Source organism: Abramis brama, assembly GCF_963993115.1.
Source record: "Abramis brama genome assembly, chromosome: 14".
NCBI lineage: Eukaryota > Metazoa > Chordata > Actinopteri > Cypriniformes > Leuciscidae > Abramis > Abramis brama.
In genome coordinates, this window is record NC_139976.1 from 27,517,403 (window position 1) to 27,535,844 (window position 18,442).

General features: G+C 37.5%; 1 protein-coding gene across 1 annotated transcript in view; it reads right to left on the reverse strand.

The window, feature by feature from the left end:
- kcnh4b (potassium voltage-gated channel, subfamily H (eag-related), member 4b) overlaps window positions 1-18,442 on the reverse strand; it is a 41,489-nt gene that overhangs the window by 11,723 nt on the left and 11,324 nt on the right. Inside the window, exons 2-9 of the mRNA XM_084135151.1 lie at window positions 16,900-17,133; window positions 13,282-13,413; window positions 12,755-12,885; window positions 6,861-7,101; window positions 6,311-6,468; window positions 5,776-5,983; window positions 2,760-2,954; window positions 1,429-1,628 (exon numbers count right to left, since the gene is read on the reverse strand). Coding sequence (XP_083991277.1) covers window positions 1,429-1,628; window positions 2,760-2,954; window positions 5,776-5,983; window positions 6,311-6,468; window positions 6,861-7,101; window positions 12,755-12,885; window positions 13,282-13,413; window positions 16,900-17,133 — 1,499 coding nt within the window. The remainder of the gene's footprint in view (window positions 1-1,428; window positions 1,629-2,759; window positions 2,955-5,775; window positions 5,984-6,310; window positions 6,469-6,860; window positions 7,102-12,754; window positions 12,886-13,281; window positions 13,414-16,899; window positions 17,134-18,442) is intronic.

Consider the following 18,442-nt stretch of genomic DNA (forward strand, 5'->3'; position numbering starts at 1 on the left):
ATGCTAGGAACCATAGTTACCTAACACAAATTTATTATTAGGAAATTTACACTGAAAAAAATAATTCGTTGAATTTAATAAAAAAATTTATGGTAAGTGGTTGCACACAATTGATTTTAGCTACATTTAAAGCCCTATTCGCACGGGATTAGTATTACCCCTGGACCTCTGTAATTAAGAAATTACCCCCTGACGTCTGTGTTTTTGGTGGCTCATTCACACGGGCAAATAAATGTTCGTAATTCCCTCGAGTTTACGGACTTTACAGCGTGCGCCCACCCATTCACACTTCACTAGCTGAACGTGCCGAAACGAAGATCGCGCTGCAGTATTGCAATTCAAAAAAAGAACTTATTTAAAACCAGTTTATTAGAGAAATATATTATATATATTATAGAATATCATATTATTGTATAAATATATAATATATCTTCTTTTTCTTTTATTCTTTGTCCATATTTACAACAAGCCTGCCTGAAGAAGGTATTATAAATACCGAAACGTCGCGATAGGCTTGTTTTTCTATTCATTTTATTTGGTTTATTTCATTTTATATCATTTTTACTCTTTCACACTTTGATTTCTTGAGATACTTACAGGATGGACGTCTTTAGAGGCCGTGTGAGACAAAGAAATGCTCCACGATACAGACTACTAAATTACACTACCACAAAAAGCGTCCAAACTTTCCAAAAGAGCTTCCATGTTGCGCCAAAATACTTAATTTGACGTTTCCATGACAACGGTCCGAGTTGAGCTTCCGGATCACGTCTTTACTGTAGTTTGTTTTCTCTTTTGCAGCACTTCATAGTTTTTATTGGAGAAAAACTATAATCGGATTGGAGTAGAGCATATCGAGAGATTTTATTGTTAATATAGTTTTAATACAGACGTAAAATGGACTGTTAAACGGCCCATAATGGTTATTACGTTCTTTAGGAAACGATAGGCTCACAGAAAAACAGCCCAAAGCACAGACATGGGGATTCGCACGGGACTGGTATTATCAGAGGACCCCTGTGTTGGCCGAAATACGGTAGGTAATTTTCGGGGGAATTTTTACAGACATTTTTACAGACATGGCAGATTCGCACGGGATAAAAATCACAGACGACCTCTGCGATTATTACAAATTACCGGAGGTCCCTAGGTAATACTAATCCTGTGCGAATAGGGCTTACTGTAAGTTGAACTAAAATTGATTAAGTTCAACTTAATGCATTTGTTTAAATGTAGCTAAAATCAATTGTGTGCAACCACTTACCATAAAAAAATAATGAATATTTTTTTTCAGTGTAAGAGAAATATGTAGATTTTAAATAAGTATATTTAGCTGTTTATAAGAAAAAATGTGTTCAAAATGTAAAAAAAAGAAAAAAGAAAGGAAAAATGATATCCCTGCATTGATAAAACCAAGGACAATCTCACCTCATTGACATCAATGCCATTATTCACAGACCAGGTGGTCTGGAAATATTCCAGCATGCGTTGTTTCAGCTGCCGTGGCAGCCGGTGAACACGAATAAAGTCCTTCAGATCTTTCATGCGCGTGTGATATTGTGAGCGACGTGAGTACATGCGCTGGATGATGGCTGTCACATTCCCAAACACCACAGCGTGCATGAGAGCTGTGTTAGAGAAAGAACCAATATGATTCATGATCTAGCAAATTAGCGACAAGGTCATTAAACAGGCTAATGTAAAAAATGTAATGTTAAACATGCAAACGTGTACAATACTATGAAAAAAGTCAGTGATCCTGTTTTTGGCTGTTATTAGGAGGTTCTGGCTGCGGATTATTTTATGTTCACATGGTGAAAATTATTGTGTTAATTGTGTTCAGTTTGTGCGGATCAAGGGTCATGAAACACTCAATTACATTTTCAGAGATGTTAACAAAGATGTTTGTGTTACATCATAGAAGACAATGTTAGGATCTGTTCATTTTTTAAATAGATATAAAATCCTAAATCTCGATTAAAGTGGTTAATTGTGGGATTTTTTTATTTTCATCTTCTGAGTTTAAAATCTACATAAGATGCGTCTCATTTTGAAGACTGCATGCTCTTCTTCAATGAGACATCCTCAATAATCTATGCGGCTACAAATTCTACCTCTGTATGATAATGAGACACAGCAAACACGTCAATGTCACAGGATGTGACGTTTTGAAGCACTGTATACTTCAATGATACGTCTGTGTCTTATAACTAATCGTGAGACTGAATGTCCTTATCCTGAGAAGACATTTTCGCAGTTATACATGATAGCCTGTGGCGCTTTCCTATGACTGGCACTTTAGATCATGTACAGCAGTTGAGAGATGCATTCATGGGTTTCAAGTAAATAGTATTTGTTTCCGCAGTCTAAGACTTCAAGATGATTGCATGCATGGCTTTCCCCGCAGTCATTGTTCCCATGTAACTGATTACATTTCAGTGTGTCATAAATTATTGTCCATAGACGCTGAGTCTCTGACATGAAAGCAATTCATCCATAAGTGTCTTTAAAACTCCTTGAGAATAACATTGCACTGACACTGCAAACGGCATAAACCTATGTTTGGATATTCAATTTAGTGTTTTGTGAAAAACTGTAAAATAGTGTTAAATTAAGTGTTTTCTGTTACACTTTAGGATAACGGTCTGTAATATGGAAACAATATTAACAATTGATGGAACAGAATGAGGTATTCCAAAGAGCTACTTCCACAAATGAAATTGTATAGAATTCTGAGGAGGAATTCTGTTACTGCTTACCTCCAATGAGCATAGTACAAACAGAAAAGATCTTTTCAGCATCAGTGTTGGCACACACATTGCCAAAGCCCACACTGGTCAGACTGCTCAAGGTGAAATACAAAGAGGCGATGTAGGCACTGCGAACTGAAGGACCACCAACTGTACTGTTCAGATAGGGCTTGTCTAAACGTCTGCCCAACTCATGCAGCCAACCTGATGTAAAGAAAGAAACAAATGTTAAACTGCATGTCAGCGCTGCACAATTTGGCCAAAAACTCATATGGCAATTATTTTGTTAAACATAATATTGTGATCTCCAGAATGTGGAACAAAGAGAACACACTCTGCCCTGCCAGTAAAAATAGTTGCTTTTTAAGGGTGTTCAATCCTCACAAAAGTAAAGTAAGAGTAAACTATTTACAAGAATCAAGGATGACAATTTTCAGTGACCACAAAGTCAGAGTTAAAAAATGCTCTATGCATTCACATTATAATGGTGATTATGATGATAAAATAGAATATGTATTATAATTTATTGTACAGTACATTTTTAGTAAAATTGCAATACTAATATTTATTTATTTTTTAAATAATATTTATTTCAACATTAAACCGTCAAGCTTTTATTTTGGTGGAAAACTGCATGGAGACTTTAAATATACACTTTTATTTAAATGTAAGTGTTAATTTGACAAAAGGTACATGTACATGCTTCTCATTACAAACGTGCTAAAAATGCTCTATTCACAAAATTGTTGGAACGATATAAATGGTAAAAATTAACCTGGCATGTTGCGTACCCAAATGCATGTTATAAGTGCAGAGATGGGGCTTGTGTGGGGCAGAATGTACTGTGAACTGAACTACTTGTTGTGGGACACAGTGTTTCAGCCAGAAGACATCTCATGTGCATAAAGTCCCCAATGGCGTGAGGGCAGACACAGCTCTAAGGCACTCTTCCCTCGCTTCATACATGCCACAAACTGATGAATAGCTTGCATGTGCTCGACTGTGAAATGCGCATATATAGTCACTGAGTAGAGTTGGGCATCTTACAGTTGTATTTACAATCTTTAAGACCTAAACTGTGGAAAGATTTCCATTGGTTTGGCACAAATTGCATTCAATAATTAAATTTTTCAAATTATGTGAATTATTTTCTCTCTCAGACACAACCACCACCAAACCTCTATGTACCTACAGACCAATTTGCACATTTACATACTCATTTCAAAACTGGTAAGCATAATACAAATCTAAATAAGACAACATTTTAGTGCATTTTGGATGTGAAATTTAGTGCTGTACCAAGCTGAAAGTTGGTAAGGAGAACTGTGTGAGGAGTTTTGAAAAAGTGACCTAAGTATCGAAAAATATGTCCTCGAAATGGTAAAAATCTGTAAAAAGAGACTGTTTACATAACAGAGCCTCTAACTGTGGCATTTTCAACCAATGGTCAAGGAAGTTCAGAACATGAACACTTCTCAATGTGCACTTTGACTGAATTAGCATTTTAGCACTTCTGGTTGCATCATCTTGTATTCAATGAGTTTTTGAATGGGTTTTTAGTTAACTGCATGAAATAAAGTCTGTGGTTGACACACATTACAGATATCACACATTTTATTGTACAACATAAAATACATTCGTAATACCCAACTCGTGTTTTTTTAAAACTTTTACTTGTCTTGAAGAAGGCAGTTGAACAAGTGGCTAAATGGTACTACAGAGGTTGTAGGGACATTAAATGACAGGTAGCCTACACTCACAGCTTTTGCAGCCTCATTGTGTTTTTAATCACGCTCTTGCAAAACTATTTTAATTCAAATATTTCAGGGAAATGTTTTTTAAGTAAAAACTTGAACAGGTACAGTGATTTTTGTATAACTAGTGGTCCAATACATTATTACATAACGTTTACAGGACATAGAGTTTACTGTGCGCAAACAACCGAAGTGTGTGCCCACACTACTTGAAAACTGCATTGAATTCTCTTTCATGTCTTCTTGAGCTCAAACTGACGAATTCACACATGACACAATTATGTAAAAAAGCCCATCTGGGAGAGTATACTAGTAAACATAGTTGGTTATGTCTTAATTGAATGCAGTTGAGATAAAAAAACGTAATAAATCTGCTGCAGTTCTTTTAATGTTAATCAAACAACAAAGAAAAAAAAAAAGAAAAAAAAAAATCACTCACTGCTCTTGACTGAATGACTTTTGTAACTTTAATTTAGATTAATCTATATTTAATTAAAACAGTGAAAACTATGCAATGTTATTTTACATTTGACTTCTTTATTTAAATTCTGTACCTGAAAACTACTGTTAGAACTACCTGCAAACCTGAAAAGCACTTTGTTTCTTTGTTCTATTGTATTTATTTGTGCTATTTGTTAATGGATTATTTGTTTTTATTTTATTACTGACTGTTTGCTGTAGTGTCAAAATTGTAATTTTGTAGAGTTGTAGAACTGTGATATTTCACTGGTATCTAAAAATTTTAACCACTGACCCAACCAGGCCAGAAAAAGTGGTATCAGTGCATCCCTGGTAAGAATTATAGACTTTTGTTGGTCACAGAGCATATGTTCTGCTTTAGTCCAAAATACACTGGAAAAATAGGAAAGAGAGAGGTGACAATTCATATAATAGTTAAGTCAAGGTTAAGCCGTGTCTCTGCCTGTTTTATATACTGTATATACTGTACAACAATAAAAGTAATGAAACTGCGGCTGACTTCTCTGACTTTCTTTGTCAGGCAAAAATGATACTATTTAACACCTTATACTGTAAATTTTGGGCCTGTAAGAGCAATGTCTATCAACAGCTGTAAAACCTCCTCCCTCCACACTGTTTGCAATAGCCAGTGCCAATCTGATTGGGTGGCATTATATGCAAATTCTGGGGATCAGGGGCACAGAAATGCCTGAAATCTGTCATGTTTAGATGGCTTTATTAGACTTGCTCTGATTGAGTGTTTTTTCTATTCAAACATCCCATATAGTGATCAGAGTGCGTGAATATCTCACCAATGTCCCAGACTCCATTGGAATTGATCTCCATCTCTTTGCGCCCGATGATATACCAGATGCAGGCCATCCAGTGAGCCAGCAGAGCGAACATCGACATGAGCAGTGTTAGCACCATGGCGCTGTACTGCGAATACCTGTCCAACTTCTGCAGCAGTCTTAACAGACGCAACAATCGCACAGTTTTCAGCAGGTGCACTAGAGATGTCTTGAACAAGCACAAACATGTGTGGTGTGTCAGTAGCCTATATAAATATTGATAACTTATAATCACATATATTGCTGTTATTCTAAAAAATGGAATGTCATGATAATTGAACATGGCAATCATTCTGTACCATGGCATGTATAAGTAGATCATGGTACCACCACACATTTTTGTAAAGGACCTCTGGAGATTTCATTTGAATCATCATACCTTATCCTTTCTACTATTTTAAATAATCCATATGATTCTACAATAGTTTCTACAATCACACATGTGAACAAAATAGTTAATACAAATTAGTTTCTACAATCACACATTGGAACTTACAACAGTAACGTTAAATGCATAGAGCAGGTCAAAGGGCAGTGCGGCCACCAGATCCACAAAGAACCACGTGGTAGCATAATGTAGACAGATGGAGCGAGGCTCGTACACCACCTGCCCTGATTGACTCACGTACGTGGTGCGAAAGTTAATAATGATGTCTGAAAGAGAAGGCAGGTTAATGACTTTTGCTTGGAAGTCTCATTTTGGAAGTCACATTTTATAAAAAAAAATTCTCTTTCGAGGCATTTTTTTGACAATCTATCCCTGATATAGATAGATAGATAGATAGATAGATAGATAGATAGATAGATAGATAGATAGATAGATAGATAGATAGATAGATAGATAGATAGATAGATAGTTTTTGCATCATATTCTTAGTATGATAAATATAAAATATAGCCCAACACAACTGCAAGACAAACTCATATATAACTTAATATATTACTAGTGATGACTGCAGTTTGATGTGCTGATGGTACACCATCTGATGCTACAAGGTCACTCAAATGTTCTATAGTTCAGATTCTTGCTTTCTTAGTAAACTCACCCAGAATAAAAAGCATTTCCACTGCGATGTCGCTAACTATGGTGCTCCTGCCTGCAGTCTCCAGATCGCTGTACGGAGTGAAACACACATTGTACGGCACGGTCACAGCAACATAGAATGTAGCCAGCAGAATCATCCAATCCCACAATGCCTTGGACACACTGTAATGCAGCAGGATGAATCGAGACTTCTGGACTGCTGCCACTTTGTACTCAGGCAGGGACGTTTTTTCAAATATATCCTGAGGAGGGAAAGAACCACAGCTGAGCTCATATCTCAACGTCTTCAAGGTCTTCAAGCTGTGAGATTAAATGAGCAAATAAGGAGTTTTTCTGAAGTCTCTTGCTTCTCATGTGTTTCTCCTGTGAAAGTTTGTTGATATCACATTAACAAAAGTACTTTTACACTGCATATATGCAGTATATACTTGAAAATATGAAAGAATTATCAAATATTTTAACGTATATAGACTTCTTATGATGTCAGTTGATTATTATTCAGTAATTAATCTCTAAATATCCTGTTCAAATGTCACAAAAATTGCGTACTGCCATACTGCCTTAGAAAATTCTCTACAGTAAGTAACTTTGACCTTTGGAGAAATAGAGAAGCAGAACTGACAGAATAATCTTATTCATTAAAGAACAAGATACCACATTGGTAACACTTTCTATGAAGCCTGTATTTATAACGCATTATTAAGGGAATTCTTAATGCATTATAATACATGCATAATGCCTTACAAATAACCTTATAACATCTATATGTACCATCTGATAAATAATCATAACAACTTACAATACATTATTATAATACTTATTTGTGGTTATTACTTTTAAAACAACAATGGTAACATCAGATGCTTAAAGTGACAAAAAACAGTCTTCTTTTAAACATCTAAAAAGCTTTATAATGTGGTCATAATATTTATAAGTGGTCTTTTGTCTGCTTGTCTGCAGTCCGTAACTTTTATGGGTTAAAAATGATCCAAAATACAGTTTTGAGCAAGTACATAACCAGCCAGTGTTCAAAAATCTGCTTGCCTTAGCTCGATTCAAAACGGTAAGTTTGTAATAATGTTTTTAATTCCAGTGGTACTGGTGGATTTCCGCGGGAAATTCGAGCATGTCTTTGTGTCATTACGTCACATCTGTACACATAAAGAAGGTGTCTCGGCTAGTAGGCTATATTGCGTGTGAGGATGTTGGAGGAGGTGGAGATTTATAGACTTTTCTCACAGCACTTTATATAATTAAACTTATCAATTTGATGGCGGATCCAGAAAGGTTCAAACGATAATCACCAGTGACAACTGGAGATTCACCCGTTGTAAAATGCAAAAGACTTCGGACTTTGCGGTGGCTACAGAAAAAAAGAGACTGCAATCGGGCCCATGCGAAAACAAGAATAATATCGGAAGGGCATTACATAGTCACACAATGCTGATGTTGTTAACATTAACAATTTGAGAACAAAGTATAATTTGCACGGTTTGACGTGATGATAAGATAAGCGATCGTTAGATTTAATCAGCGCGATTTACTGCAATGTTTTTTTTTCCCTTAGTTGGTCAGAACAAAAGTGGATGTTACTTACTTTTTCAGATGACATTTTCCAGTGAAAATTCTTATGTTGGTCATACTTCCAAAAAGTAGAATCTGTGATTTCGAATGACAGTATCCACACCGGCACGGCGACTGACAGCCGCACATTCTCCTCAAAACATTGGATTCACCCGCGCTGTGCCGTGCCGAGGCACAACCCACGTAAAGTTGATAATTCCGCGAATAACTACAATTGCAGATTTCGAACAGAGATGGCGACAAAGAGGAAAAACTACGGACTGCAGTTTTAAGTAAAGTGACAATAGTTAAGTAAACAGCCATAAGATATCATGAAGTGGTTTTGATTTCCCTAAAGGTAAAATCAAAGTTGTGTGGAAAAGTACAAAAGAACAATACATCCACAATGCAAATCCTATTTTCACAAAATTAGTAATAAAATTACAAGGCTTTAGCAAATCTAATTATTAGGTAGGTATCTTTAGGCCTACTGTTGATACGATTATTCATGCGATGATATAACACATTATAAGGTTGTTTATTTGGCATTATGCGTGCATTATAATGCATTATGAATATCCTTATGATGCATTATAAATGCACGCTTCATCTGGTGTTATAATGCATTATACTCTTGAAAGACATAACACAAACAGGTAATAATATATTGTAACTGTTGTTAAGATTATTTATCAGATGATACAACATATTATAAGGTTGTTTATAAGGCCATGTATTATAATTTTTGAGACATTGAGAATAACTTATAATGCAATATAAATACGGGCTTTATAGAAAGTGTTACCACTACATTTAATCTTTATTTGCAAAGACAGCACATGACAGATGACAAATCTTGGTGTTTCTTTAATTTAACTTTTACATCACATCAGGGGTCAGGGGAAGGGTCAAACTAATGGTCTTTGGTCAGGATTAGTTTGAGGCAGCAAATCAAGTAGTTTCTAATCCAGCGTGCTCTCATCTGCCGCACTCTTCATTAAGATTTAAGAACAGACCCATGATGCAGCTGAACACACGTCAGTACATCATGCCTTTATTACTCTCTCTGAAGATACTGTACACTGGGATTCTGACATTATTCCTTTAATATAGTGAAATATAGTCTAGGACCCTAAACCCATCAAATCTTTTCTCAGTAATTAATGTTCAGTTTGTCAAGTTAAAATTTGTCAAGGGGTTGAAAGATGTGTTAGGCAACCTTTAATCTTATTTAAATCAAAGCTGCACCTCCTTGCAAGCAACCGTCATTACACTTAAGGTGTTTGCTGAGAATTTGCTGAGTTCTGGGATGAAAAGAAGTTTACTAGTATACTAGTAATGAATTTCCAGACAGGTTTGGAAAACATTGTTTCCTATATTGAGTAGTTATATAACAACATTCTTAATATATAGACATGCATTTACAGAATTACTGGCTTTAATATAAATGTACATAAATTATAGCAAATCTCAAATGAATGATCATTCTCATTTCCCAGCTCTAGATTGTTATGGCCAATAAGGCATTACTGTATTATACACATTAATGTTATAACTGCTTTGAAGCAATGTGTATTTTGCAAAGCACTGTACAAATAAAACTGATTTGAACAGAGTTCCCTGGTCTGATGGTCATAATGCTAAATCAATGATCTCAGTTGTTGCGTTTTCACTTAATCTGGCTAAAGTAATCAAAAACACTCAAAATCATAAACATTTGTTTGTTCTGTTTATATTGAACATCTAGCTGGCTGATGTATGAGGTTTTGATCACATCAGTAATGCAGGCTGAATATATTTTATTTTATTTTACTGGAAGGCAGGGGAGGGAGAGGGGAAATATATGTAACATGGAAACTGGATCCCCTATGAGCACAACATCTCTTATGGAATTTACAGCTTTATTTGGTCATTATAATTTATTTAAAACCACATACAAATTTCTGACACTGGCATGTTGCTAAGAGAATTTTTTTTTGTTATTACTTATGGGGCCAGTGAAAATATTGGCAGGCACATTCATGAACTACTGGGCCAAAAATCCTTCTTGTTGAGCACTGCTCATGATGCTTTTGTTTGCCTATTTTTCTCTCAGTCAGTTGGAGTGTGATAGAACGAAGCCAGGTGGCTCTGCTGAGAGCAAAGTCGAGCTGAAAACATGGCCATCTGTTACCAGGAGTGATCGGAAGTGTGACCTGCCAGTATGCCCTCCTGTTCCGCCATTGCCATGTGACATGTGACATGGAGGATTAGACATCCTAAAAACTTCTCGGCCTGCACTTTTCACACTGTTTGAACAACAAGTCAAATTGTCACTGGAAAATAGGATCCTGTACACAGATCCTTAGCTGGACTGAGCACCACAACACACTTGTAGCCAATCAGCAGTAAGGGGCCTATACACTCATAATGGGGGAGGAGAGAGAGTGAGCAAGAAGGAAATTGAAAGAAAAGACTGTAGAAACAGAGATGGCTGAGAGACATTACAAAAGAGAAAAGGTCAGAGGAATATCACCGGGAAAAGAAGGGAAGATCAGGCAAGAGCTTTAGTTTAGACCCGCGTTAATATTAGAAAAGCTTTCCAGCACTGACAAGACCTAAGTCTGAAAACAGACACTGGGGTTGCACTGTTTCTGCTCCATAAGTGAGTAACATCGGTTTTACTATGTTTCACAGAACTGAGATATGCTGTTGTTGTAATGTTAGCTATAGTAACAGGACAATTTGGGGGCGGAGCAATGAAGGGAGGGGTGTGTTTGTCTGGGTTGATGTCAAATAGAGTATAGTATATATGACATCACTTTGTAGGCCAAAACGCGGAAGTGCGTTTTAGCACGTCCGGTTCCACAGTCCCGAAGTCAATGGGTTTTTTGAATGGGGTTTTGGTTAAATGAAATAAGGTCTGTGGTGAACACAAGCTCAAGACACTTTGACGTTTTATTCTACGACATAGAATAATCAGTATTATTCAGTATTACCCCACTTGTGATTTTTTTCAAGCTGTAATGCATCTTGAAAAAGGCGATTGCTGACAAGTGGCTAAATGGGACTACAGAGGCTGTCAAGGAGATTAAACGCCATCACGCCGAAGAGGTAAACTCTGTCTGCTTTTACAGCCTTGTTATGCTTATAATTGTGATCTTACAAACTATTAAATTTTTTTTTTTAGATAAAGATTAAAAGAGATGGTGGAAGCTTAGTGATGGTGACATTAAATTTGTGGGACCGTGGTGTAGTTCGTTTATAACCTACCTTTAGCTTTTTACTTCTGGCGACTGCATTCAGGCTTCAAAATTCATAAAAATTGTGTTCATCTGTGATAATTATCTTGATGGACAAAACGTGCAAGTATCATAAACTTTTGTTGATCACAGAGCTTGTTTTTAGTGATAATCTAAAAGCCTAAGGGAAAATCCTATTTGTTTTTTGTCGAGGGAACCAGCGTGATGCTAACTGTCGGTTGGCCTACAAAGTGACGTCAATCCTGAACTACTCTAAACAGTGTTTCTCAGAAATCACTTACTGCACCTTTAAGAATGATTTTAAAATCTTAACAGATCAGTATCATCAGAGCCCGTCTACGGAGAGCCTTGGCACTTCCTATTAGCCCCATTGTATCGATCTTGGTTGCAGTTCCATTAGAATTCCACTGGAGGTGATCGCGGGCGAGTGCAGACTGAATGGGAGTCTATGGGGCTAGACGGCTAAATGTGTCTCTTTCACCCGATTGCCGTTGAGAAATCTCAGATTTTATTGTAGGTTTTGCAAGTTCAACATGGGTTATAGGTCGAAAGTTGAATGAACGAGTACTTATTTCTTTTCGATTTCTTACAGGTTGAGTTGTTGTTGCCCATAACACGCTAGCATTCTGCTAATGACGTCAGCATTCTGACGTCATTGACATTTTAAAATACTTTTTAAACCAAATAAGTGACTCTAAAAAATCTAACACCCAGCAATGTGTAATTTCTTTGCATCTCCTTTCGAATACAACATTCAAATTACTAGACAAAAAATTATATCCTGAGAAAAGTGGATTTTGAGGGTTTTTCGCCATAGACCTCCATTCATTCTGCACTCGCCTGCGAGCGCCCCCGCATGGACAGAGATGTGTTACTGCAGCCAGTCCAGAAACCGGAAGTAAGCAGAGAGTGCCAATTCTCTTCCTATTAGACATTCTCTGGTATCATGCACATTCTATAGTGCAATGAGACATTGTAACACTGCAAAATGCTACAAACAGGAAACTTGAATTTGTTAAGTGCTGACTAAGTATGTCCTCTTTCTAGGTATTACAAATAAATAAAAAAAGTAGTTCATACATGTACTCACCCGACTTAGGCTGACGTCATTTTTGCTGTCACGGGTAAACTGGCTGGTTAGCTGGTAAATCATGGTGCGACCCCTCCTTCTGGCTTTACTGATATGAGAGTTTCCAGTGGTCCTGCTGAATGGCTTATTATCTGCACAAAATTAAAATAGCCTTAATAGCCTTGACAGTTTATAAATTATAAAATAAGATTGTGCCAGTGTGTCCATGAGTGATGTTCCATGTGTTTTAGCAGTTCTGTGTTTTTTGTAGATGTAACCACCAGTTTGTGAAGACAATATAAAACATTGATTTTATTAGATTATATAGTATCTAAAATGTTTTTTTTTCCCACATATAATTTTTAATCTGATCTTATAGTATTTTCATTATACAGTACATGTGCCCTCTAGCTTCTAAACTTGCTATTTCTTATCAAATGTCGAAAACAATGATAAGTGTTGACATCGAAATAAGTGTTTTCAAGGCTATTTATTTTATCAACATTTAAAAGACTGGTGAGAATAATGTTTTTTAGTGAAGACAGTACCATCAGTTCTGCTGCTGTGATGGCTCTTGCCATATGTTTCTGTGATATCCTTGAATGAAAAGAGAAAAAGCACCATCTCCCCCTTCTCATTCTTTATGGGCACGATGTCCAACAGACACCAGAACGAACTTCCTGTGATAACACACCAAAAAGAAGAGTTACACAGAGATATATGGCTACCTCTAAATCTTGGACAAACCTCAAAGACACTTAACTCTTACAGTCCAAACAATATAGCAACATAGCGAGCTAATGTTGACATTGTGTTTAAATTCTATAGCCAGAAGAGAACTGGCCCCCCAATATAGCAATATTTTCGTGTATATAACACCAAAATGTAGTTTTTCACAATAGTGCTCATTGGGGGACTAAAGAATTATGGAATTACTTTCAAGCAGCTCCCTGATAAGAATATACCTAGAGGTGGATGATATAACAAATCTTGTTGGCTACCAAATGACGGGTCATTTTCTATCATAGTAATGGTAATATAACAATTCATTCTGTAAAGCTCCTTTAAACCGCCAAGGTTGGGGTCTTTCTCCTGACGCAGTGAAAACGAGCTGCGCCGCACTACAGATTAGCTCTCCGGGCCACCAAACAAACAGCCGGATGAACTCGATGGCGGCGATGGTGGCAAGGGAGAGGCTTCTATGGTTGAACTTGGAGGACATTGGGGAGAAAGAAGGCTTTTCTTCTCGATGCACCAGTGTCACCTTCTGAATTTTTCGGCACCTCCGTCAAGACGGTGATGGGAAAGTTCAGAGAGGCGAAGGCGTGCTCGGCTACAATAAATCTTGCATAACACTGCGGTCCGAATCTGCACACTTCCTCACCCCAGACATTTCTTGCATCCCTGAGGCTGGACCTGTGATGAGTGATTCCTTCACTTTGGAACCTTTCTGTAGGTCTGGCGTCAGGCTTGGTAGTAAGTGCGCTCTTTCGAGCTCTTTATGGTGATAGGCCTCCATTTTGTGTATGTCGTTTAGGCCATCGCTCTACGGGCAGCAGGTTGAGCTCTGTAGGTCTCCTCCCTTTACGAGAGTTTTTTAGTAAGGTTGAACAGTAGACCTCGGTTCCCTGTTAGAAAGTATTAAGGGGTGTGTTAGGTAGGGTTTTTATAGGAGTAAAAATAGGGCCCTGAAGTTCCCATATATTGGTAGGCTATGCAAACCCTTCCCATAGGCCTCCTCTGATTTAGATACTGAGCCAATCTGTGGTAGTGAACAGGTTGGCCTTATTAAACAGAAGATTTTTGGTCAGACCACCGTTCATCTGAGCATCAAACAGACATTCTGTGTGAGATGGCTTCCTCCCTATTGGGAGTTTTTCTACTGAGGCCACCGCTCTGTCAAGCTCCAGATAGAACTACAAAATCAAGCATTGGCCTTCGTCGGGCCACCTTGATAGCCACCTTATACTAGAGCAGTAGTACATCCTCTCACTTTAGAGAGTCGTTTTGAGATTATAGTTCTGAACTTCAGACACATACTATTCGTGTGCCTCTCAGTATCTGAGTGTAGGTTCCTTAGACCATCAGGAGATTTTATTCCTGTAAATCTAGTTTTTCCTAGTACTGGCCTCCTCTTACTACAAGAGTCGTCTGGCCAAGGCCCGCCTTTTGCATTAGGTGTAAATGCTAGTGGTGTAATAGGGTAGATAGCAGCATAGGTAGCAGGCTACCTTCAAAAAGCCTCCCATGCAGATATCTATGGCCGTTGTCAGGTCTTTCTCTCTAGAGAGTAAGAAGCAGTGTGCTCCGGCCTCCGCCCTTTACAGAATTGAGTATAGTAGCTGGCAGCAAGGCCTTAAGTTAAAAAAGGATTTTCTCCTGAGCCCCTTGAATAAAATAATTCAAGTCATAAGGTTGAATGCTGTTGGCCACTTAATGAGGCCTCCATTCCCTTGGGTTTAGTAGAGAATATAATCTGTCTTGTAAAAATACAAGATAATAGGCCTCGACCCTGATACATTCCTCAGGGTCATGCTGATAGTGCTCCCCTTGTTAGGGTCATTCATTGGAGTACTTTGCTACCCATAGCTTGAATGTTATCACCCTTCACCACCCAGGCTCAGGTAGAGACAGATTAGTTACTGCCTCCCATTTGGAATGGTTGAGTATGCTCCCTTAGAGCCAAAGCACTGCCCGGGCTGACGCCTGTGATATTCAGAGCTGTAGGCCTTACAGTAGGCCTCCTCGATACTCCGGTAGCGTAAGATTGTACTCTCCTTGCTTTAAAGGGTTGATAGCACTTCTGCTGAGTACACTGCCTGTTGGCAATGTTAAATAAGTATAACCAGCCCCACAGAAATGTCTGTGAGAGCACCTAGGCTTCTGAAGGCTAGCTCTGTTAAACATCCTCGCTATCAAGTAGTTAGGCCTTAACAGGCCTCCTTGAAGGCAGCTCCCCAACGAGTTGGATGCTTAGCATTGCAAAGGCATTAAGTATCACGTTGCAGGCTTCATGGAGCCTCATCCTGCTGTTTTCTCATCCTGCTGTGAAATATAGACTGAACGGCGGCTCAAAACACCTAACCACTGCATGAGCATATGATATGCAAACTAAATTTCTAGGGTGGATACAGCAAACTAGTGTCACGCTAGTAAAGTTTTAATGGTTGACAATTGTAATCAAGATAAAGAAGATTACAGTGACATACAGAGTCGAACATGAGGCACATGAGTCCGTTATTGATGTGCAAACAAACCGTGTGTTTGCAGCACTCTGCGCACTGATCGTTGTTGAAAATGTGTAAAAATTGGGGGACGGGGAGGCGCCATTGTGTACGTTGTGTCAAAAAATGAGACCCACTGTCTTTGACTTTGAAAACCCCTGTGCTACAGTTTATAAATAAACCTGACTTTACTTGATATTGGACAAGGCCTAAAGCAATGCCCAAGCAAATACCCAGAAACCCCATTGTAGTGACAAGATCTGCGAACACTACTCACATTTCATTCAGAAAATGTAAAAATCAAGTTAAGTCCGGTTTTTTTACTGTATATATCACTTTATACAATACAAATTGCTTCAAGTCAGCTTTACAATTTTAACAACAATTGTAACAGTTGTAACTTTACAACAGGGGAACACCATCAATTTCACAATGGTCTTCAGTGAGGAATCAGTATCAGTTAAAATTACAAATCTATGTTACCTGCAATTTTTAAGTACTTTTGAAAACCTTGATTAGCTTGTTCAGGTGGGTTTTAATTTGGATGCTTCAGGATGCATATTCTCATTCATTCCTACCTTGAACTCAAAGTAACGTATACTCTTTAATCTAACAGTTCAATAACTATAGTAACAGACTAGAGATATCTATTTTTGACTTTTAACTGTATAGCCAGAGGAGAACTGACATCTTGGTGTTGCCTGTTTTCGCTAAAGGTTTTCTCTCCATTTTCCAACAACAAAAGTTTTACGTTCCTTGCCACAGTTGCATTTGGCTTGCACAATGGGCAGGGCAACTTAACTTCTTTATGAAACGGCTAAGGGTTGGGTGATATGCCTAAATTTATATGCATTGTTTTTTTTTTTTTATCATGGCAGTGATTATCCAACATATTAGTTGTCAATTGAAGTTAGTACAGTATTATTTCTACAGTATTATTACCATTCTTCTTGTAGAACTGCACCTCAGCCTGGTACTCCTCCTTGCCCTCCAGAGCTTTCTCCACACTCTGAGTAACCTGCTCACTAGTGCCCAAGCCATATAGGAAATGACAGCTGCAGTTCTTCTGCATCACCTCTGTTCGCCCGAACCCCGTCAACTCACAGAATCCATCGGAACAGTATACAATGGGATAGCCCCGGTGACCCTGAGCATTCCCAAGGAGGAAGTTGCTGTCTGAGGAACAAAAACGTGATCATGAATAATAATGTTTTGAAAGACATTGTAAAGTTAGTTTTGAGTATTGTGTTTTGTGCAGTACTGTTGCTATACCGTTTTATCATTTCCAAATCAATATCCCCATGTGGGATCTTTGCATTTCTACTTACATGACGTATTTCTGGTATAAGTCTATGTGTTATTTTGTTCAAGTGGATGTGAATACCCTTTATGAAAAATAAGTTTATTCAAGTGAAGTTTATTAGTAGGCTATACTTTTAAACTAAAATAAGAACACTTTTAAACTAAAAATCAGTCTACTTTGTATGTTCTCAGAAATATACTTTATGTAGGCTACTTAAAATTGCACTTATACTGACTTACACCGACAGAATAACGTGACATGAGAATATGTGTGTATTTTTACGTAAAGTGTAGCCTACCACACGTACATTTACTTACGTTTTCATACACACTGAAATGTAGAATAAGACATATTGACAGCACTAAAACATAAAATATTTAGCCTACATATTGACAGCACTAAAATGTAAATTATTTACTTATGTACAACTTTACAGATGTACAAATTAGTAATATTAAAATTGTGGCATTAATGTTTTGACCCACAGCATAAATTCACAAAAGACAACAATTTTATTTGTTTGCTGTAATCCAAATCTTTAGAAGCCATACGTTTGCAAGGAACAGATCCAAGTCAGCCCTTTATCCAGCGATATTCATCTCCATTCTCAGCAGGGAAATCCTGCTCTCGTTATGATGAATTCAAATAATAAAATATACATTTGAAATTGGTAAATGCGCACCTTCACAGAGTGAAGTCGGATTAATATTTTCATGGATTAATAATTTAAATTATGCTCTGTACCTCATACAAAACTATTACATACCGCCAGAGAGGACTGCGACTGCAACACATTGTCATTTGAACCCCTTTTGGTATTGCTTTTGACATTTTTTGCAAAAAATAAATTGTGATTGCACTTGTCTGTCTGTTATGTTTTTCTTTATAACTGTACAAAGTTTTAAGAAATGGTTATGGGTAGGTGTCACAGATAAACAGGAGAAGGAGCACAGGTATCGTTGAACAGGTACTTTATTGAACAGGTAATGAGTAATTTGCAGATAGGTTGCAGACAGTCACACTTAGCTCATTGATCTTTCTTTTTTTTTTGCAGGTGATAAAGCAGTATACGGATGAGATGTGGAACATAGGTCCAAGGATGCGTGTAGTGAGTAGAAGGTGAGCATACAGGTAAGTAGGAGTCAGTCAAGAGCGCTCTCATGTAGAGATTGACGAGACTGG